The 22,921-nt window shown below is 38.6% G+C and overlaps 1 protein-coding gene across 8 annotated transcripts in view; it reads right to left on the reverse strand.

The window, feature by feature from the left end:
• Positions 1-22,921, reverse strand: part of APP (amyloid beta precursor protein) — a 160,118-nt gene that overhangs the window by 22,312 nt on the left and 114,885 nt on the right. For all 8 annotated transcript variants that reach the window (XM_062515348.1, XM_062515346.1, XM_062515345.1 and 5 more), the window contains 2 exons: positions 22,555-22,654; positions 4,438-4,659 (listed from right to left, as the gene is read on the reverse strand). In XM_062515348.1, coding sequence (XP_062371332.1) covers positions 4,438-4,659; positions 22,555-22,654 — 322 coding nt within the window. The remainder of the gene's footprint in view (positions 1-4,437; positions 4,660-22,554; positions 22,655-22,921) is intronic.

A 22,921-nucleotide genomic window follows, 5' to 3' on the forward strand; every position in this document is an offset into this window, starting at 1 on the left:
CAGAGCTGAAAATCTTACACAAGCCACAATAAGGACTATAATACAACAAACTGTTTCCCTGTGATTCATGAAGTATGGGGGGAATGTAGCATTCACCGGCTACATGAGAACTGGAGAATGTAGATGTTGAAAAGCTGTGATCTTACTTGAATACAGAGAGAAATGTTGCTTTCAGAGACAGAAGAGGAGGACCCTTTGCTCTTATGCCAGAACAGCTCCTCCTTAAAAACTATCCTATAAGCTGAAATGGCTCATGAAGGCAGTTGTGGGAAGACTGCAAGACACGGGAGGAATTTCACAATGCAAACAGGGCTTTTCCAGGGGGACTGTTAGCTATGAAAATTGGAACCATGCTGGAAGAGTATACAGGGAGCTGTTTCCTGTGGGAAAGACTCCATGGCATAGCAGGAGAGACTCCTCTCCCTGAGTGAACTGAAGAAAGATTATTTTTAGAAGTGATAAACTGACTGAGAATCCCAGGTTTTGTCTCTTTGTGTTGCTGGTGGGAATGAAAGAGGGGCTTTAGGGAGGAAAGTGTTATAAAGGTTTATTTTAGTTCTTATCTTATTCTTCTTTTACTTCTTTTAATGCAGTTTTCTTCATCCCTTTTAAAGTTTTGAGCCTGTCTTGCCCTAAAGCATTTTCTCCTAATCCTTATCTCAACCCCACGAGCTTTATTTTAACTGGTTATTTTCTCCTCTGCTCAATTATAGCAGAGGATGATGAGTAGATGATTTTTGTGATTGCACTAGTGTTTGGCCAGTGGTCAACCTGCTGCACCTCACTGGACCACATCATCACAACAGCTAATGAGGAGGGGAGAAATTTAAACCTACTACAGCACTTATCAATAATCAAAACTCAAATATGTACCATGTATCATTATAAAAAGTGCATTCATTTTGATGCTCCAGAATTTCCCTTGAATGTACTTCCACGTGCACAGAAATAAGACTGAAAATGCACTGTCCAAATAGACTCATCAATCTAAACTGGTACATGTTTATTTACACTGACTAGTCAGGCTTCATAGAGGTCACACATTCCCACCTTTACCTAATACTAATACATCTCAGAAGAGCAAGAGAGAATATGTTTACTTCTCTTTTCAAAAGTAAAAGTACCTCACAAACTAGTACAAACCAGCAGGTGAGGAGTGCTATGTGATGCTCACCTATAAAGAACATTGTTGAAGGGAGGAACTGAACAAATCATAAGCATAACACAGTACATTTACAGGAATCTCACTTATATAAATACTAAATATAGACACTAAGGCTCCCTGTAACCTGCAAGCTAAAATACAAAGGGTAAACCACCAAACCCTGTTAGTCACTGGCAAAATGCCCAGAGGGCTTGGCAGTGTCAGCCAGAGTGTCACAGCTGTTGGGGGGGTCACTCTGAAGATGCATTTTGCATTGCTGAAATACAGTTTTCTGGCATTTTTCATGGTGCCTCTGTATGGTTCTCAGAAAGTGTTTTCTTCATTAACCTACTTTGCAGTAGGTCACAGTATGCTGGACATCCATACAGTGTATTACCTGCTGCTTTAGATTAACTTCTGTCAACATTTCCAGGGAAACTACCTCCAGGAAAAACAAATTACAATATACTTGCAGAAAATAGAGTTATGCTAGACTTTCAAAGTCTATTTATTTTTAGATGACTTTTCACTTACTCGTCAGTAAAAGCAATCCTAGGAAAATAAACTATTTGCATAAAGCTTGTTCTTTATAACATGCAGTTTACATTAGGAAAATTTCAAATGGAGTCATGAAACCTTAAGATTACATGGCAACATACCGATCCAATACATTGTTAATATCTCTGGGCAAAACCTGGGATTAGATCATGGCCATGGAAGGAAAAAGGCATGGGAACTAATTATAAGAAATTTTGGGGGGGACGGTTGTGGTATTTTAACTTAATCAGTTCACCAGAGGAAAAAAAAAAAGAGGAGGAGAAAATTAGGTCAGTTGTTATTAACTTCCTGCTACTTCCAAACCATATTATAACAAGACAAAAACATTTTTGGAAGCAATGTAGAAAAAGCCTGAAGTAAGACCACTATCAAAGAAGAAAACAAGCATGGGAAGTGAAGACAAACAGCTGACAAACAGTCAGTCCTGGGATTCTGGAACAACGAGGTGGGAGACATACACAAAATAAAAACATAAAACTCTGAAATTGCCCCTTTGATGTTATGGGCAAAGGTAGAGAAATGGTCTCTAAAGAAAGAATGTATTTCTGGTATGATCACATTAAGAACGTTGTGGTTTGGGTAGAGTATAGAGAAGTAAAAGGGGAAATAAGAAGGACTTGAAGAGGTTTAAATCACCAAATGATTTCCACTTCTATCTGTGCATACTTGAACAATTATAATGGTTAGTCTAACTGAACTGACTGTTGCAATAACTTCATGATAAATACAATACAATCCTAGTATGAAAACCCAAAATTAAACCACAATAACTTGAAGGCACAAAAGAATAAGTGCTGCAACAAATCACATACTGCATTAAAACACACAGGCCTAATACTTGAGTATGGTATTCCAGGCAGGAGAGTTTTTGTTTCTTATTTGCTGCCATACATCTGAAAAGGAGAGCCATGCTCAGTATAAATGCCTGCAGGAATTCAGTTCACTTTGAAGTACCTTTCATTATTAGATTCTGAAGGAAAAATACACTTGTCTGATTAAACTATGGGTATGTCTGGGGGCACCTGTCTACCTAATAACTTCTAAACCTGGTGGCTGAAATCAATGTATTTTGAAAGCTAAGAGGACAGACATCAAAAATAACGAATCCCCACCATGTTTTATGAAAACAGGCAACAGGTATAGAAACGGATGCCCTGGATGCCTCAGCTACAGAAGAAAAACTGGAGCAAGAGCTGCAACTGAAAATTCCTGTAGGACAGACATGAGCCAGACTGTGACCTGCTCCTGGCAGACAGCCTTGATACTGATGCTAGCTAGCCTGTTAGAGCAAGCTGCAGCTCCTTCCTCAAGAAAATGAGGCCTGCCAGCCTGTGAGCCATCTGTACCCCTTGCCAGTGCCTGACATGCTCCAGCCAGCTGCTCTCACTGCCTGGCATGCCACTTGGCTGCAAGCGTCTTTCAGACACAGCTGGAGTCCTTGTCACCATCTCCTGCCTTCTGGTTCTTCCTGCTGGTCTGCTGAGTTTGCTCTGGCTCTGCTCTTTTACTTGGTCCCTAACTTGCAGTGCTGACTCCCTGGTCCTCTGATTTTAGCCCTACTCCTGACCAGCCTCTCCTCTTCCTCTCAGATCTGCTAAATGTCTGCCTCACTGACCTTTGTGCAGGTCTTTTCTTTTGCCTGTTCCTAGGCTTCTCTGACTCCTTGGGACAAACTTTGGTCACAAATCTATTTCTGATTCCACTGATTTCACCTGGCACCAACACCAGACCTGGCAAATCCATGTCTATGGCCCACACACCCAGCTGCTCACAGTCACTCACATACCATGCTGGAATGAGAGTGACTGCATAAAGATGATCTCAGAACTCATTCTGAGAGCAGGTACAGCCTAAGCCAGTGGTTTCAAAAGACTTGAGGAGGGTGTTAATGTCTGTGCACTGCAGCTACAAATCACAGATCTGCCTAAGAAGACTTCTGCAGTTCCAGGCTCTGTGTGTACCGTGGCTTTGCAGCATCAAACTTTCACTGATATGATTAACTTAGCACTAGTAACAGTGCAGTTAAACAAAGGAAAACAAAAGCAAGAGGAGGAACTTGAATGATATGACCGAAGTCCCTCAGGTTTCTCATTTACTGGCTCCTAAGTGAACTACCAATTCCAGATTCTACATGGATTATTCAGGTAACATGCAGTCACTTCAATGAAGGAGTCCACGAACAACATATAATACTCCTCAGGAAAAGCCTTTTCACTAGCCAAGCTGTACTGATGTGCACACAGGAACATTTCTGCAGTACATTCCATACAACCAGTGTATGGAGTGAAATAACATTGTCTGTCTGCTAGGATTATGCTGGAACTGTAATTATTTTCATGCCAGCAAATGAAAAGCTCTACCTTAAATAAAACACTCATTTCATCATGGCACAAGTCTAACAATTTATCTGTCTTCCTTCAGTCATTGTCACATATCCTATAAGACTGTTACTAATAATCTCCTAGAATTTATTATTGGTTGTTTCTGAAGGCAAGTAAGCTCAACTCTGAAACATATTGTGTGTCTAAATTACAGATTTTAGTCAGGACTCTCTATTCCATCAAAGAGACACAACTGACACAGAAGACTAGTTCCAAATGTACATTTCAGAACCTCTATCCCACTTACATTTACTTACAAAAAAAAAAAAATACTTATTTTCAGGGAACAACATGGAGAGAAACCACAAAGCTCAGATCAGAAAGTTCTGTGGTTTCTCCCCTTATTGTTCTTACCTTCATTTTCGGTATTGGCTGGAACAGAATCAACTCCAAAGGGATGCCATGGCTGAAGGTCATCTAGGCTGAAGTCTCCATCCACTGGAAGAAGTTCAACTGTAGTCTTTGTTTCCGTCAATGAAGGCATAAGAGCATCATTTCCATAGCTGATTCTGGGTTCACTGATCATATTGGCCAAAACATCATCAGAGTAGTTTTGTTCTTTCTGAAGTAATTCATCTGCAAGGAAATTTTAATGCAGAAATTATCTGAAAGAGCCAGCATATCTAAGAACATATTTTAATGCTATTCAAGTAAGAATTCACTGTTGTGAGATTCTGTTTTCTTACGATAAATAAAAACATTAAGGCTCAGAATAACCAAAACCCCATGATAAGCACTGCAGCTAAGGCATTGTTTTGAAACATCAACCAGAATTGCTCAATGTTGTTTCCTACCCACATTTCCACCACAAAACAGATCACAGGTCTCTGCTATATACATTACTTGGCTCTTCCCAACCACTTTGAAAGGAAGCACAAAACAATTCCCCTCAACTCAGCGTGCTGCTGTAAGTCAGCTGGTGAGAGATTCACAGGAAGGAATGTCATTATAATTTCTCCTTCCTCTTAAATGCTCACTGCCAAAGCTCATCACAACTCTTAAACCCTAAATCTCCACAGCAGTCACTGTATTAAATTGAGTTTATTATAATACTTCAAATCTGAAGAGACATTTGATTTTAAAACATATATAACTCCAACATGACACTGAAGTAGTTCTTTGTTAAAAAGCAGTAGTAGATACCTAGTAGTAGTAGTAGCAGGCAAATTATTTTACAAGCTACCAGCACCTAAAGCTATGCATAATTATCTACACTGTGGAGGTTTTTTTCTTGAAGCAAAGTGAGAACAATCAAAGCACTTTTGAGTACCATCAGGTGTATAGGACAGACTGTTCAACTCCATGTTAAAACAAGCTCAGAGGTTGTGTGTGCTTCATTATTCCTACTCCCTTCTCACATCAAAGTTCCTCTACTCCCAGAGCAGAAAAGACATGGACTTGTTGGAGTGAGTCCAGAGGGGCACAGAGTAGATCAGAAGGCTGAAGTACCTCTGCTTTAGAGACAGGCTGAGACAGGCTGAGGCTGTTCAGCCTGGAGAAGAGAAAGGTCTTAGAAGACCTTACTGTGGCCTTTCAATACTTAGAGAGGGCCTATAAGAGAGAAAGGCCAAACTTGTTATCAGGGCCTTTTGCGACAGGACATGGGGTGATGGTTTTAAATTGAAGCAGAATAAATTTACATAAGATATAAGAAAGAAATTTTTTACAAGGAGGGTAGTGGTAGATGCCCTGCACCTGGCAGCATTCAAGGCCAGGCTGGACAAAGCTCTGACCAAGCTGATGTAGTTGAAGATGTCCTTGCTCATTGCAGTGAGGTCTGGAGTAGATGACTTTTCAAAGGTCCCTTCCAACCAAAACTATCCTACAATTCCATTCTTGATCCCCCCTGCTTCACTGACATCTGTTTTTGTAGAAAAAACATACTATTAGCAAGTATTTTGAAGGAACTTGCTGCACAAGAGAACATTTGAGCAAGTAATTGCAATGCAGACCAATAATTGCTAATAAGGCACCAATAATGAGCAAGTGCCACAGAGCTAAACAGCTTATAAAAGGAGACTGTAATAGAGTGCAAGTGAGCACATGAGAACACACAAGGCAGCTGATGACACAACAGCTTCTATTAAGACTGTCTCCTCTGCACTTCATTAAGGACCCCCTGACTGTCACTACTTCACACCCACATCTCTACCATGTAGCAAGTCAGGGACATGAATCACTGCTCTGCTGCTAAACCCTTTATGCCACTCCATAGGGGCTCACTCATTTCCTAGCAGTATCAAGGATTAAGGAGAATCTAATTTTCTGAACACACCACAGCTTTAGACACCTCAGCAAAAACTTTGGAATGCTATGTTTCTCCCAGTTTTCCACCACAAAGCTTCATACCACAGAAGCACAATGTAACCATGCAGCAGCATCCTCAGTAAGGACCCTTATCACCTCACAAGCATTAGAGGAGCCACTGCTTCAGTGCCTCTATCAACCATGATGCAGTAGGGCTCTGCTCTGTAATACATCTCTCAAAGGCCACCTTGAGACAGCAGATTAAATTCTCTGCCACCCTATTCCTATAACACTAAATTCAGAACATAAAAAAAACCCAAAATGTTGCAACCTCAGCTCTGGGGCAAACACAGGTTCTGAATCTTGCAAAAAAAAAAGTCTTAAAATAAATTTTCCAGTTTAAACAGTAATTACTTGAGCAGATGGTAAGACTAATGTGAATACAAAATTTAATTCTGTGATTTAATTTGTCTATTACAATGACTTACTAAGACAGTATAGAAAGTCTATGTCAGTCATGTTGAATTGTTTTTCTTTTCACGTTCATTTTACTGAAGCCAGTACTATTTTATGACACCTACTAAATCTTCATCATAGGAGTTAAATCTGATTTTGTCTCCAAACTGCACTTACACTAATCTTTTTTTCAAATTAAACCACCTCCTTTTATCAGAAGGGAGACAGGTGAAGCACCTTGATATTCTGAGCAGGCACTATCACATGATATGTTAATTTTCATTAGATAGGGATGAAGAAACTTTACAAAAGAGAGATGGATTTGAGTGGCTTGAAGGAGTCTGGTGTCCTTGTGCCTTGCAGGGAGCCACAGATGACAGCAGCTGAGAACACTAATACCATGTCATCACGGACAACATGAGAGATCGTCACAGTTCTGAGCATCTTTGTGACCACAGACCTTTCAAAACCTGGGCATTGGAATGGTTTTGGGGCACAGCTCCCCTTGTTTCCGCTGTTCTCCCCATCCCTAGAGGATGGTGTGGGGTAAATGTAGAGACCTGGAGCTCAGGCAGCAGTGGCAAGGGATAGTGCTGGAGAAGCTGTGCCCCAGCCACTCCTTTGCCCTGGGCACTGCCTATCCCTTACAACTGTCCATACTCTGCTACTGACTCGCTCAGTGTGACCTGCAGACAGCTCCTGCCCTTGGAAAGGGACAAATGGTGCACAGAGAGGAAGGAAGGACCTGAGCTCTGGCAGTGGAGGAGCAGCACCAGGACTGGTACAGCACTCAGGAGAGGCCACAGTACAGGCGTGGCTGGGGTAGCCAGGCTGCCAGAGAGGGGCTCCAAAGTCCCATCATGATACCATCATTATAACCTAATTTCTGAGGGCTGGGAGTGATCCCACTCTCAAGTCTCTCTCAAGGCTACCCAAGTGGGAGCACATCCTTGCTAGCTCCATTGTTTTTCACTCAGCTGTGGTGCACAGCATGGAGAGGAACTGACCTGCACAATAGCTCAAGTGAAGTAGACAGATAATACAACCAGCAGATTATGATCACATCCATTTTACAGGCGGGGAAACAATGGCCACATGAGTCAAGCCCATCTGACAGGATGAATCAGACACTGAATGACAGTGAGAAATTGGAAGTGCCTGGCATAGAAACTGCTGGAATCCATCACACTGAGGCAGCTGTGTCTGCATTGAGTAGATGATTCACAAACAATTGCTTCAATCATTGAACTGCTAAAAAAAGTTTGCCTTAGGATTTCCAGTTACTGATACTACTGGAGAAGTCCAAGATCAATTTTTCAGAGCTGATGTTGTTCCAAGTATCGAAGGCTACTTGAACCATCAGTTATTCTAATGGAAAGCCATGACACAGGACTCCCTCCATCTGCAGCTGCCAACTCAATTCCCCCCACCATGCAAAAGACAAATCCCTAAATAAGCAAGGAGGACAGACACAGCTGGATGCTAGGATGTGCATTCAAGACTGTTTCAGGGGTTTTATTTGTATTGTGAGTATCTTATCATTAGGTGCTGAAAATAGAGAGATCCTAGGTTGCTCCTCAAAATTTTCATCTCACATCAAACTAACAGGACAAAAACTGAGAATCTTCCTATAATAAGTGTGTTTTGCTTGATTCATTATCTCCTTGTAGCATTCTGCTAAGCCTTGCCATTGAGAAAAATAAAGAGGATGGCAAATCCTTCTGTCTCTCTGAGAGCATGTGCTCAAAAGCAACCATGACCATGTGAAAAGTCCACACTCAGTTGGGACCTCAAACCTCCCACCAGCTCTGCATTTGGTGTGAGGGTACACAATTGCTGCTTCTCCCCCAGATACTCAAAATTCTCCTTCAGGCATCTAAACCTTTTCTCTCTCAGGATTAGAGTCAGGCTCACTTCTAGTACTTTATTAAAATGCTTCTTGGACTTCTTATAAGACCCAAGCAAGTTTCATTCATCCTTGGCCACACTGCAGGCACTTTCTCATGGGTCAATACTCCTCAACAACAGTATCTAGAAAAACTGAAGTGAAATATGTTTGGGGAACTGGATAAAAGTGTAATACCACTCCAAACTCCTTCTAAGACTATTCTCTTATCCCACAAAAAGGCAAATGGAGCCAAAAGTAAAGAAAGAGCTGAAGAAAAGAAATAAAACTTACTACAAAATCTTCTTGTAGATACTGAATTTTTAGAAGCTATTTGTCTACTATGCCCCAAGACACAGTTCTATTTGCAATTCTTTGCAAACAGCAGTGTGCTAGAAAAGATACCATGACAAATCCCAACAAAGTTGATGGAGTCTTGGAGTGGCAAAAGTCATGGTATGTGAAAGCCTTATCTACTTTTACTGTCATACAACATTGTTTCCAGTGTTGAACTCTGGGACACACTTCCCAGCCCTTAACTGGCACAGCTATAATGACAAGAATTTCATGTGGAGCAGCTTCTCTTGCTGTCCTGGAGTGCCAACAACCCATTAGCTATCTTTCAAACCATAATTTTTTTTTAGTTCATAGTTTATTGTTTAAAGTTTCAAGAAATAATTATAGTATTTATTTGCTGCATTTTTAAGGAGCCCATCTACTAGATGAAAAGCTCTGCAATCACTATTATGTGCCAAGACCATTGAATTTACTTGAAAAGCAGCTTTAAAATTGGCAATTGTAATTGTGGAGTTCTAAAAAACCAACTTCTTAAACCAGATTAGAAATGAAGTATACCCAAAACACCTCTAATTAGAACTAGTTAAAATGGCACCGAATAATATGCCATAGTTTTGACCCAACATCAAACTTCCTTTCTAAAATGCCAGTAGAACATATATATATTTGATCCAACAAAGATGGTTTGGAACCAGCTCAAATAAACTCGCACAAATGCAGAGCCTTATTGCCTCACTTATCATCAGTCACCATTCAGTCAGTACTGAACATACTCATGTTTTTTCCCAAAGTTACTTGCTTTTGGGCATATGCTTTCAAAATGCCAAAACCCGAAAGTGTCAGCAACCTCCCTGTTCTCCTTAACAGTAAAGATTACAGAGCAATTGAGTCACAGCAACGGCTTCATTTGCACTGGCACACATGTTACCCTAATCCAGTCTGAAGGCAGCTTAAATCATGCACATGCTTTATGTCACAATTAGGATTCACTAACAACATCAACACAATCATTTATTACAGTGAATGTGGTAAGAGGTAGCATGTTTAGCTGCAGCTTTCAATTGTACGCCTACCTTATGGGCTAACTCCATATGTCATGTTAGCTTCTAAAGTACTGATTTAATGCAGTCAGGTTTTAACTAACTTCAAGTGTCTGCATCTTGTCAGCTGTATGATTCAAAACTCCCCCAAATTGGTAAATATGAAAACAAGACCTCCTGTGCCTTACCACAAAGACTGAAGCTCCACTGAATGTCAAGTATTTTGTTATTTTAAGATGTTATGCTGAATCAAACACTGGATGATCATGATGTTCACATACTGCCTTGAGTCCTAATTACAACATTATCAAGCTACAAAACACAATTCTGTGGTATACAGTGCAGAACTAATTTATTTGTATAGCACAAGTCAAATATAACTTAGAGAGATTCTGATGAGAATGTTATTGAAAGTGAACTGCCTGCTGGAGGGTGGAGGAGTGAACTTTCTTGCCTGCACGTTCTGAAGATGATGAAAGAGGAGTGATATGGTAGATCATTCCTGTGAAACACTGTAAATGAGCCCAACCTTCAGTGCTCAGATCCATACTGACAGAGAAACGTGACCATGCCATCAAATCTAAGCTTTCTTCTCACCTCCTTGACAGCCTGTGAAATTATGCCACAGGTCTTTCTGTCTGGAAATTTTTCCAGTGCAATGTGTCTCTCTCTCAGGACTAAAGGGAGACAGAAAGAGAAAGAACCATGGAAAAATGCATTTCATAGTTCTCATTTTCTGTCCTTCAGAGATATCACCACTAGGTAAGAGCAAGTAGCAGGCAAAACCCTCTGCATTTCAGAAATTTCTTATGTGTATGAAAAAACTAGTTCAGAAAGTTGAAAAGAGTTTGCTCTTTTCAAATTCTCAGAAAGTGAACGTTTAAGGCATCATGAAACAGTTGACCTGAAATATTTTTTCTAGAAGATAATAAGAGTATAAGCATCCCATAGCCTTAGACAACACCTTGATGGCTAAGAACCTAACTTTAGAAAAAATAAACACATTTGAACTGGAGAATAGCTGCGATAATTAGAACCATGCTAAAAAGAACATGTTCTACTAAACTAAAAAAAAGAAAAAAAAGTATAACTTTAACACTTCCATTTCTATTTCTCGCTCCTTCTATTCCAGCACATGTGGATTTTACTGTTTCCTGAATCACATCATAAAAACAACCCAAGTGAGTTTCCTCCTGTCAGCTGCTACATGGAGTAATGTTTCAGTTAAATCTACCATGCAGACACTTTATCTTAAATCATTAAAACCCCCAAAGATATTTAACTAATATACAGAGCAATTGTCCTTGTGCAGGTGAATCACAGGTTTTCTTGTACAGAACAGTCTTTAAAGCTTGGGTAATCCCATTCAAGAAAACACTACCAATAAATGATTGATTTCAATATCACCTCAGTGTCTTTTTCATTAGGGATGAACTTCAATGCATATTTAGTTTTGTACGTGGCTATGCAATTACTGAGCACTCTGAGCAAAGGTTCATGGCAATTTTCACACTACTTCATCAGCCCGCTATGAAACTCATGGTCTGAAATTTTGTCTAATTTTCCTCAAAGGCTGGTATGACACTTTGCCATCAGTGACAGAAACTTTAATTACTACAGACCCATAGTTATCTGACAACTACACAAACTAGCTATTTATTAAAATTAAATCTCAACATATGGCTACAGCTAAGTGCACATTTATAATTTTTTTGGTATTTAACAGCCAGTCATCTGATTAATAACTGCATTTTCTCCTCACTTCAAAGCAGAGTATTGAAGCTTGTGTCATCTCTGAGTGTTATTTAACAGAAATTAATGACCCTGCTCTTCCCTTTCACAACATGCCTTTTTGTCAGCTTCTGCTGTCTCTTGCCCTTTCTCTCATCCCCTCCTCATTCAATTTGGTTAAATTAAACAGTTCCTCTCCAAGTAAGACATGGAAACAACCTAATATGAAGGTAGACAAGAAAAAAATGTAAAAATAACTGGGGAAAAAAATTGAATTGAAATTATACCATAATCCAGAACATATATTGTATATCATCATCCTGATCCAAAGAAGGCACTGTGACAAACTCTTCAAGTTTAAATTTAACTCCACATTTGTTTCCAAATTAACATATCATTAAGTACTTTAAAATAGGCTGAGGAGTCTAAATTAAAACAAATAAACAGCCCAACCAATTGTCATTGATATTACTGCCAAATCAATCAGCAATCATTATTCCTGCTCAGGCTTGTGTAAAGTAGAAAAAGCCAAGTACCTATCCCTCTTAAGTACCTTGTAAGGTTTATAAGTGAAACTGTTCTGCAAAAAAAAAAAAAAATTTACATGAAAGAGTGCTACAGAATTTTATTGTCTTATTTTCTGAAAATAACTATTTATTTTATTTATAAATTATCTGTTGGCCTTATTTACTGATAAAAATAATTATATTTACTTGCCAAACTCACAATACACAATACAATTTAAAATTGAAGTTGTACCTAAAACTGACAGTTTCTAACATCTAAAAAAAAAGTCAGTTACCCATCATTTTCTCGAAAGGTCAGACTGTGAATCCCACAACAATTTTTGAAGTGTACTGATCTTGGAAGCACTAAATAATCCATAGAAATGATAAAAATCTGAACATCATCTTGTTGCAGTGACGCTTTAAGATTTTAGGTACTGTATTTTTCAGATCCTGTACTGCATTAGTGTGTAACTTTGAACTCCATACAGAGCGTTAGTTAATTCTCTTCACATTTTGGACAAAACAAAACCTTCTAGGCCTAAGATCCAAGGACACCACCTGCCTCAGGCCCTGAAAAGTATAAATAAGTCAGTGGGGGAGTGGGGCATCTTAAATCCCTGAAGCTGAAATTGGAGGATAAACCCCTGACATGCTAACAGACCAAACTTATATCTGTCTGAAAAACTCATGACCATTGTCCATTTTGGGTGTAGCCCCTTGGGGAGGCTTTGTCTGCCCTTAATGTACCTGGAGACCCTTCATTAGATATACCCACTTTTATCCTTTAAATTTTGTCTGGCCTCTGTTTCTAGGTATGCCCAAAATAGGCACCACCAGCTGATACCCTCGGTCAAAAGTGAATATTTTAAAATTTAAATCCAAATTTACCAAAACTGAATTGTGCAGTGCCTGCTCCAGATAATAAGTATTTTGCCTATTTATTAGCTGCAGTTTTAGCACTTGCTAGGCCAGATGTATCCTAGACTGTCAGAGTAATCTAAAGAGATACATTCATTCAATTCACTAAATATATCTATAAAGTGGGATGTGGCCAGTTCTGATGCCTTTTACACTGTCTTTCATATGCATGATCTAAAAGAAGGAAGCAGAACAGAGCAAGAATTGAAACCATGCCCAGGTATCACTGTTCAGAAAAATTTATTTTTCAGTGAAATTCAGTATATGAGAATCAGAGGCAAGAGAAAGTTGCACTGATGAACAATCACTTCATTTGTAATCCCATGCACATGAAATCATGCATGGGAACTGACAGAACATTACTGCAACATCTCCACCAACCCAGCCATTTTGTAAAATCACATACCCTCCGCAAATTTTTCCTTTTTTATCACAATAGTAACAACTGGCCAAGGAATAACACCACAGATACATCTGACCATAATAAACACCTGTGAATCCTCTCTCTCCACTTCTGGATAGCAAGCTATGCTTCAAACAAATTTAGTACACCATCAGCATTATGCTCCTCAGGATACCTACCCACAGTGATACAGTTCAGACTTTAGTGATTAAATCCCTCTGGAAAACAATTTCAGGGAATGACACACTAGCTCTGTGATACATTATATATGAAACTACATTAGCTTGTGCAGACAGTTACTCCAGTAACTGGTTCTCATTGGAGACTTGCAATTTGCCAGCAGGTAAGAATTAAGATGATTCCTTTGTTTCTTTCACAATCCAAGACCTCCTACTACAAATCTGATCTTAGAGTGAATCACACTGAATGACATAACTATGTTTCCAAAACATGTAAACTGGGAAAAGAAAATCCATAATTCAACAGCACAAATACAGCAGAAGATGCTGGAGTGTCTGTGATCCCACAATTTTGGGCTGCTTCAGTAGTCGTGGACATTGACATCATGAACTTGATTTAAGATGACCTATTTATGAAAAAAATTACACAAATATTCAGTGCATCAAAAAATCTCCAATAACTCAGTTTAATGAGATTTCCATAAGCAGGCAACATTTCTCCAAGCCAGAGCCTCTCCTCTGACTGGAGCTATGCATTTGGAAAGTCACCTGCTCTCAGATGTCTCTGAAAGCTGGACAACTGGAAGATGTTTTCAGACTTTGGTTATCTATCCGAAAGAAAAAAAAACAATGACATCTTAAATTTGGCATGTGATGAATTAGCATATGAGATCCTCAAAGCAATTATCAGGAAATACTAATGAGAAAGGCTGAGAAGCCATTCTGCTTCATAAGACTAAAAGCAGACTTTAAAAAAATTGGTATCACCACATATTTTATCTGTATCATCTCAAAACTGCGTGCTCGATTTTAGACTTTTCACTGAAGACACAAAAGAACAGTAAATCAATTCAACTAGATGTTTATGATCAAATATGTAGCTATAAGGTAATCCTGACCTATAATGCTTTTTAAGATCAAATGTATCCAGTATACCTATTTAATATTATACATGCATTCCTTTAAATACAACATTTTCATATAACTGTAACCCTACTACTCGCAGAGACAAGGCTCTCCAAGACAGAATTTCCCTGGTGATTTGGAAGAAAATCTTGATCAAATCCATATTTCCACATGTATCCAATCAAATAAGAAAAAAATAGGAAAGAATACAATCAATAACTGGACAATTATTCAAAGTTTAATGCGTTTTTTCCATTGTGCACAAGGTATACTATAGACTCTTCCAAAGAAGTTGTCAAGTGCACACTGTCTCAGCCTCAGCCTGTAGTCACTGTGAGCCCAGAGTGGTTTCATGATCATGAACTCACTGTGGGATCTGTAGTGGGGATGGCAACATTCTATTAAAAGAGAAGTGTCTATGAAGAAATACTTCAGGCTAAAGTAATGGAAAGGTCACAAAATAAAGTCTTCAAGAAGGATCTATCAATGCAGGGCAGAGTGCTCTCACCATCAACTCCTAAAGAAAATCAAGGCAACATCTTTAAACCTCTCCTGCAAATAGATGAATTATTAAGAGTGAAAGATTGAAATACTCACTGAAAAAGCAGATGCTTGGAAAATTTGAAAATTACTTTGTTTATAACTTACAGGTCCACAATTATTATCAGTTTTCAGTTCTAATACCTGAATCATGAGACCAGATTTTTTAGAGGTGCAATTGAAACAGAACAGCATTATTCAAACCAGAGGAAAATATTCTCTTTAGAAACTTATTTACTTCTATTAACTTTCTATTCTGTTTAAATTTCTGAACTGGAAAACAAGATGTCCCATATCTTTCCCTTAAGAAGAAACCACCTCAATCCAAAGTCACCTGAAGCCATTTATCCTTTGCTCAGTATCTGTGAGCCCTGGACAAAGCTGGCTCTTTTACTCACTGAATTCGTGTTCACAATATTTATGAGATTAAAAGAGGGCTTGTGCACACAAAAATCAAGATTCATGTCTTTTCTGAAGGACATTAGTACCCATGATAGGACACAACAGCCCATTTAGCTACAAAAGATGGGGAGGATATAGCACATTGCTAATGAAAGCACTTCAGAACATCAGCATCAGTGATGTGCATTTATATCTATTTTAATTATCTATAATTCTCTGCCTAATTTTCTACGACAGTTAAATAATCCTGACAAAAAATAAGAGATGCTTAGAAAAATAAAATGTTGGATTTGTTATCAGGATTTTTTTCCCTTCTCTCATACACTGAAGCAAAGGACATACCTTACTAGCAGACAGAGCTGAGTCTCTTAAACATAAACATAAAAAACTCTCTTTCCCTGTGAGGGTGAGGTGACTGGCAATTTGCTCTGGCTGGCCTTGCTTTAGCAGAGGGAATTGAGCATTTGTGAATGAAATGTGATGAATTTTTTTTCATCCTCCAGAGGTTCTGTCCAACCTCAGCCATTCTGTGCTTCTGTGACATTGGCTGATTCCCCACATAAACGTCATACACCACCTTGCACTAACAAATGGCATCTCATCATTTATGGCATTTAAATAATTCTAAGAATATTTTATAAAGATAACAAAGTGGCAAAACTGATAGCTTAGTAAAGACCATAGGCTTGTGATGATTAAAGAAAAAAACAACACTTGGGAAAAAGAAGAAAAGCTTAAGAGTGTGTGTATACATATATATTTATATGTATATGAATTAGTCAAATTCTTTAAAAACTGATGTATTTGGGTGGAAAAGGTCCTAATTGCTCACCAGGCACTCTACCTGGGCCATATGTCAATATTTAAGCATAAAAAAATCTACAACAGTGTGGCTGTGGAAAGTTTAACACAGAATTAATTTGCTTTTGTGGAAGGACTCTGCTATTTTTAACCACTGACACAACAATATATCTTTTGCTAGAATCCTAACAAAGCATCTTTTTGACTGAATGCTACAGGCCTCCAAGGCAGAATATTAAAGGTAAATAAACACAGAAAATTCAGATTTTTCTTTCAAAAGCTGAGGTTACTGGATACACATAAATATGTCAAATCAATTATGGGGAGAAAGCACAGGCAGAGTTAGTGCTGGAAGTCACTTCAGTGCACCTGTGCAAATACACATTCTCTGAAGGCTGCTTTTGACTGCTTGCTGCAGTTGCATTACACTTATGGGCACGAAGGGCAGAAACTCGGGCTTGTATGGTACAGCACAGACACACCCAAAGAGGCTCTTTAAAACCAGAAGGTGGGTTATACAGAACCTTTGGTAAGATCTACAGACTACTGTCCTAATTCCACAAACTCTAAAGCTTACTGAGAACTTTCTGTGTGGTATAGATATCTAACAAATCTCAATGAAATACTTCCTGTCACAGAAAAATATGCTGGTTTTAAAGAGATGAGGGTGCAAATTCAATAGTTCTGCTTTGGCAAAGATGATGTTTCCTTGCATCCAAAATTGAACACTCCCTTACAAAGTACTAGCCAAGTGCCTGGGGCAATTTGGAAATGACAATTCCATTGATCTCCAGAATGGCAGAAAGTATAAAACTGAACAGGAATTGCCCAACTTTCCCCAGCCATGTATTTTTGCATCTACTGCAAATGCTCTTTTTACATTGTCTAGATGAAGCACATTGGTCAGTTAGTGCAAAACCCAACTGCCCTGATGATGAGCACCACTAGTGACTATTCCTTGTCTTTCTCTATGCCAGTTCACTGAACATGGTCTGTCCCAGAGCAGATAAATCTTGGAGTGCTAATTCATTCACCCATGCCTCAAAAACACTGTTATACTTCGCCAGCAAAAAAAATTAAGGCATTTATAAGCATTCCGATGCATTACGTTATAGCATCAATAGATGCTACCAGTATTTCTGCCTCTAGTTTTAGAGGAAGTCTAGAACTGGTTCCTGTTAAGCAGCCTACAACTGCCACCTCCACAAACAAAAAGCAATTTTAACATTTTTTTAGTCTAACACACTCAAATTGAGTAACAAGGTAATTACTGTTCTTACTTGATATGAACTACACCATTCTGAATGATCCCATTACAATATTCTTGGAAACCTTTAAACAAGCTTTTGACATGGCCAATGTAAGTCAACTTCCCTTTATTATTATTATTCTTATACTTTGATTGGGCAACCCAGCTTCAAATAAAGGTTCAGAAATCCTAAGTATTGCTTCCTTCAACATCTTTAACATTTTTGAAGGTGGAATTCTTCCTGTCAGCTAAATTTTAAGACAGAACAACAAGAAAGAGTTACACAAAACAGGACACAGGGAAGTCCCACTGCAGTCTGACATTACTAATTACACATTCAAAACATAGCATTTTAAGGGAGAGGATGAAGAAAACAATCACAAAAGGAATGGCACCAAACAAGACAAGACAAAGAATTTGCTTTTGCAAAACCTCCAGGAGCACGTTTTGGTTTTGCAGTATCAGTCCCCAGACCACTCTGGTTGTGGTTTTGAACTGTCAGCCTGTGTCAAGAAACTCACCATACTATTAAACCTCTTAAGAAGGTACTTCAGAATGATTTGGAGCAGTATCCTAATTCAACTCATGGCAAGAAATGCAGCAAGGCTGTGAACTGACTCCAGGTCAAAATTACAAGCTAAAAGCAAGGAACCAAAAATTAGTCTAATAAATGCTGAAAGACCAGAAACAGCTGAGGTAGCACTAACTTTGCTCTCCACTCAGACAGGTACTGGGCCTGATGATTAAAGAGGAAGTGTTAAAAGAAAGGAAGTCTTCAGATCTAGAATCTTCACTATCTAGAGTCTGCAGCCAGTCCTGTTTCTAAAAACATTTACAAAAATCTTCAAAGGAACTTGCAAGGCAAATGTCAAGAGGCAAATGTCTCCTGTTTCAAATTTTGTCATGTTAAGTTGGAGCACATAAATGCTTAAAATAGCACCTGATCCACAGCACACTATATATATCTGAAAGCAGGCACTGATTTGGGGTCAGCCTGGGTTTGCCTTCTCTTCCAGGCACATAATGTGGGTGTGGCATCCAGAATATGCTGCAGAAGAGCAAGACAGGCAGAGTGGAACAGAATAATAAAATAACAATAGCTTGCTTTTATTTGTCAAGGGACAGATGAAATAATATTATTTTACGTATTGCTCATAACTGAATGCTTCTGAGCTTAGGTACAATACTGCTGTGGTATTACCACAGTGCTTAGTATCTCCTCAGTGGCGGGCTAGAAAAGTTGAAGCTGAGGACATCAGTTTGAAAACAAGTAGCAAAGACAGAATTAAAAATTCAGATCACTGCCTGCCCATGTGACTGATGTACAAAGCTCTGATGTAGTTTCTGATTCAGAAGCCATGCCTGCTGTGTCACTCTCTGCAATAAATTGCCTTTTACATACATGGATAAGCAATCTAATCAAATAAGGATTTAAAGCAGGATGTGCTGAAAGGAACTGCTGATTTTTCTTAAAGCCTACTATTACTTTTTCTGGGTTTCCATACATATTAAATAGTATATGAGATTTATCAGAGGGAAAATGTGAGTAGAAATAACTAGGTAGCCAAATAATCTGCTCAGATTTTTTTTGGTGCCATTCTCCTATTCATGGGGCATACTCCTGCTCATAAGAAACTCCATCTACCACCAAGAACCACATCAATTGCCAAGAGTAACCTGTTTTTTACCACATTTGCATCACTGCCCCTTGAGAAATAATTTGCAGCCAGAATGATAAACAGTCTCCAACCCAAATGACCTGCTTATTCTTATTCTTTGCAAGCTTTCTCAGAACAACAATGGTCAGGTGACCTCTTTCTGCAACTCTCAGACTGGCTCCTTTCCCCCTGCCCCAGCATGAACAACAGCCAGCCAGCAATATCCTTCCTCACACATCTGGAATTTGCTGCTACATTATGGTGCCTGAAACCCTTATGGGGTATTTCCACACTACACACTGGTTAAATGCTTAGGATGAAAGCCCTCACTCAATTTAAGTGCTGTTTTCTACCCTCTGGAGTGCTGTGGGTCTTCCAACTATCTGTATTCTCCTACGACACCCACTATTAAAGCTGGTGGACAGCAACTGGTAATGGACCTGCAGGTAAGGACTACCACTCTGTTAAATTTTACCCTAAATTCCTGCCACCATCTTTGCTGGACTTAAAAAATAACAAGAAAAGGATTGCCTTAAAAGGCATAAAAGCGTGTTTTAAGCATAGAAGCTGGATTTTTTTTTGTTTTGGATTAAAAAAATGGCTGTAAGCATGCCTTTTAAGGTAGAAACTTCACAGTCTGTATTTTAAGGAAACTTCAAATGTCCAACTGCTAGACTGCGATTTAACTGTCTAAAAATAGGTCATAATATTTCTAGCAATAAGAAAATTTGAGTGAAAAAACAGCACCACATTAGATGTAAGAGGAATTAAACCCACAGCACAAATTCACAGGAATCTGGATCTCATTTATACTACTGCTCATAGAGTTAGTTGTTTGATTCAGGGGAAAAGTACCTTTGTCAGAGCTCTGTTGTTTGAAGCAAAGATTATCTATTCCTCAAGGTAAAACCTGTTCATTAAGGACTCTGCAGCAGAGTGGACTTAGAAACTAAAACTATAGTGAGGAAAGAAATGAACTAAAACTATTTTCAACCATGTCTCCTTATATGTAACTTACTGGTCAGACACTCTGTGTGAGATGCTCTTCCCTAGTTTATTTTTCAAATTTTCTACTGACTCAGATTTTCTAAGTCAATGGTTCCAACAAAAGGTATTTAATCAAACATTACTCTTTTTAATGAGAGCTGTAAGATTTCTTGGGAATGCTACAAAGTGAAGTCCTTCAGAAGTTTACTTCTCCACAGATTTTGCATCTGTAATAGATGTCCTGTTCCATGGCTTTAGGAAGATTACAAAGACTAAGAAATTCAGTAATTTCAGAACAGAATTTGAAATAGGCTGATCAGAGCTAGAAGGCTCAAAGCAAGAAGGGTAGATATTGTCCTCTTGAACAGATAGGAATGACCTCCACAAACTTTCATTAAAACCAGTATGTAAAACCAAGTATACAGACAATATGATCAACAAGAAGCATGTTGATACTGAAAGACTTTGCATTATGGAAAACCATTTTATCTAGATCCAATATTTTACCCAGAAAAGATAGTACTTCAATTTGTGCTGCTCGGTAACTCCCAGTTATGAGAACTTTGTTTTAATTGCTTTAAACTTTGCAATGCTTTGAATAGTTTTTAGCACAGCCTAAACCACAAAAAAAAAAATCAAGATAAGGGATAACTACACACAAGACTGTGACAAACATTTTCTTTGTGACTTCTTAGCTGTTCTCAAGTTATTACAAAATAATACCCTACTAATTTTAGGCTCTTTTTTTTTTGCCCCTAAAAATTACTATTACATTTCAGATCAGGAGTCAGAGTATTATAAACCACTCTGCAGTTACTAGACTTTTGTTCTTATGTCGCATCAAAGATTGTTCCACTTCAGTAAATAGAAAGGAGAACAAAATTTACAAGAATGTCCTCAGCAACAAGCATAAATATTACCAAGAATAGAAGAAATTGAAATTTGGAGCAAAAACCCCAAGGGAAGGATAGCAATGCAAAAAGAAAACTAACCGAACATCTCAAAGACCTCACAGTACTGACATCTTCTTTCTACAGAAATGATATGCTTTCAAATTATCAGTAAGATGTTGTTCCTTCCTGATTGACTTGTTGTTTGTGCCTTATAATTGTGGAGCACAGAAACACATGGTTAAGGACAATTACTAACCAGTTAGCTTTTGTCTGCCTCCCAGTCCTTTCCATAATTTCTTGATCTCATCTTCAGCCCTCTCAAGCAGAAACACATCTCTGTCATAAGTCATACTTTGGGGAAATGAATCCACCACTACTCCCTGTCCATCCCCTCCCTGTGCCCTAAATGACTCCTAATTCTTACTGCAGTGGCATGCTTCCCTCCCTCATGCTTTGAAGAAATCAATTACTTATTTAGTCAGCTGAAGCTGGTTATTAGTGAAATTAATATGTTAATTGCCATTTGGCAGAATATTACAGCTTGTGAAAAAAGCTGCTCCAAAAATGACTCTTCCATCTCTGACCTTTACATTTAACCATGTGTTATTTTTCTTAAAGACACACATTAGCAACGTGATGTCCAAAACTGAGTAGTGCAGTTGCCTTGCTGCAATAGCAGCACATGGCAGAGTCTGAGTGCTGTACTGGAGATCTCTGTGCTGCAGCAATGCCACAGCCAAGGGCAGGAATCTGGATGAAAGGAAAGGCCATTCTTCCTCACATTTTTCCGCCATTACTGCTCTCAGGGAAGAGGCAAACACGGGACTGTTGCTACCTGATTCATCCATAGCCCAGCTTGTATGCTGGAAAAAATGGGAGGAGCAGAGATTTCAGTTTGATAACTAAACAAGAACTAAAATGCATGATCACTAGGATACTGCCAAGCTGATACCTACACTTTTCTCAGATGCTTGGTTCTGCAACCAATTTTTTAGTTGTGGGATTTCCAAACAGTCTATATAATGTAAATACTTACCAGGTAAATTATATAACCAAATGACAGGATTTGCTAAATCTCATTGTCAATTGCTATATCCCTATAGCATGGAAGTCTCCAAATGTCAGTTAACATATTTCAAGGAAGACATTTACAACAGTACGATGATGCCAACTGCGTGGGTTATACAGGATTTGTCTTCCAAGAGTTCATTATAGTCTAATTCAAAATTTAAGGATGTTGCCAGGTTTACTCTTCCATTTTTCAGCTAAGGTAGTATATCAATAGGAAAAGTGAGATAATGTATTTTTGCTTTTGGTGGTAATTTCTCATGACAGAAATATATCTTTTTTTACATTAGTAGTTTGCATACCAACTTCATCCTGGATCTCCTCTGCCACAGCAGGCACATTGTAGAGGAAGGAGAGAGACTGGTTCATGCGTTCATATATCACACGTAGATGTGTCATAACCTATGGAAACAAAAGTATTCGAAGGAGAGGAATACTATGGATAACTTGACATTATCATAAATTTCAGACTATAGGAAGCAAGACCATTTTCACTTGTGCAGGTGTAAGATCTCAGTATGTTTTATGTATCAAAACTGTCAAACCCATTATGAAACTCACCTCTCTCCTACAGCTGCTACAAAAATAGCATTCTAGATGCTCTTCCATAGCAACCACCTGAAATCCCATTGAAATACAGTAATTTAAAGTAGGGCTTTGCATTTGCTG

The sequence above is a fragment of the Cinclus cinclus genome, chromosome 2 (genome assembly GCF_963662255.1).
Source record: "Cinclus cinclus chromosome 2, bCinCin1.1, whole genome shotgun sequence".
Classification (NCBI taxonomy): Eukaryota; Metazoa; Chordata; class Aves; order Passeriformes; family Cinclidae; genus Cinclus; species Cinclus cinclus.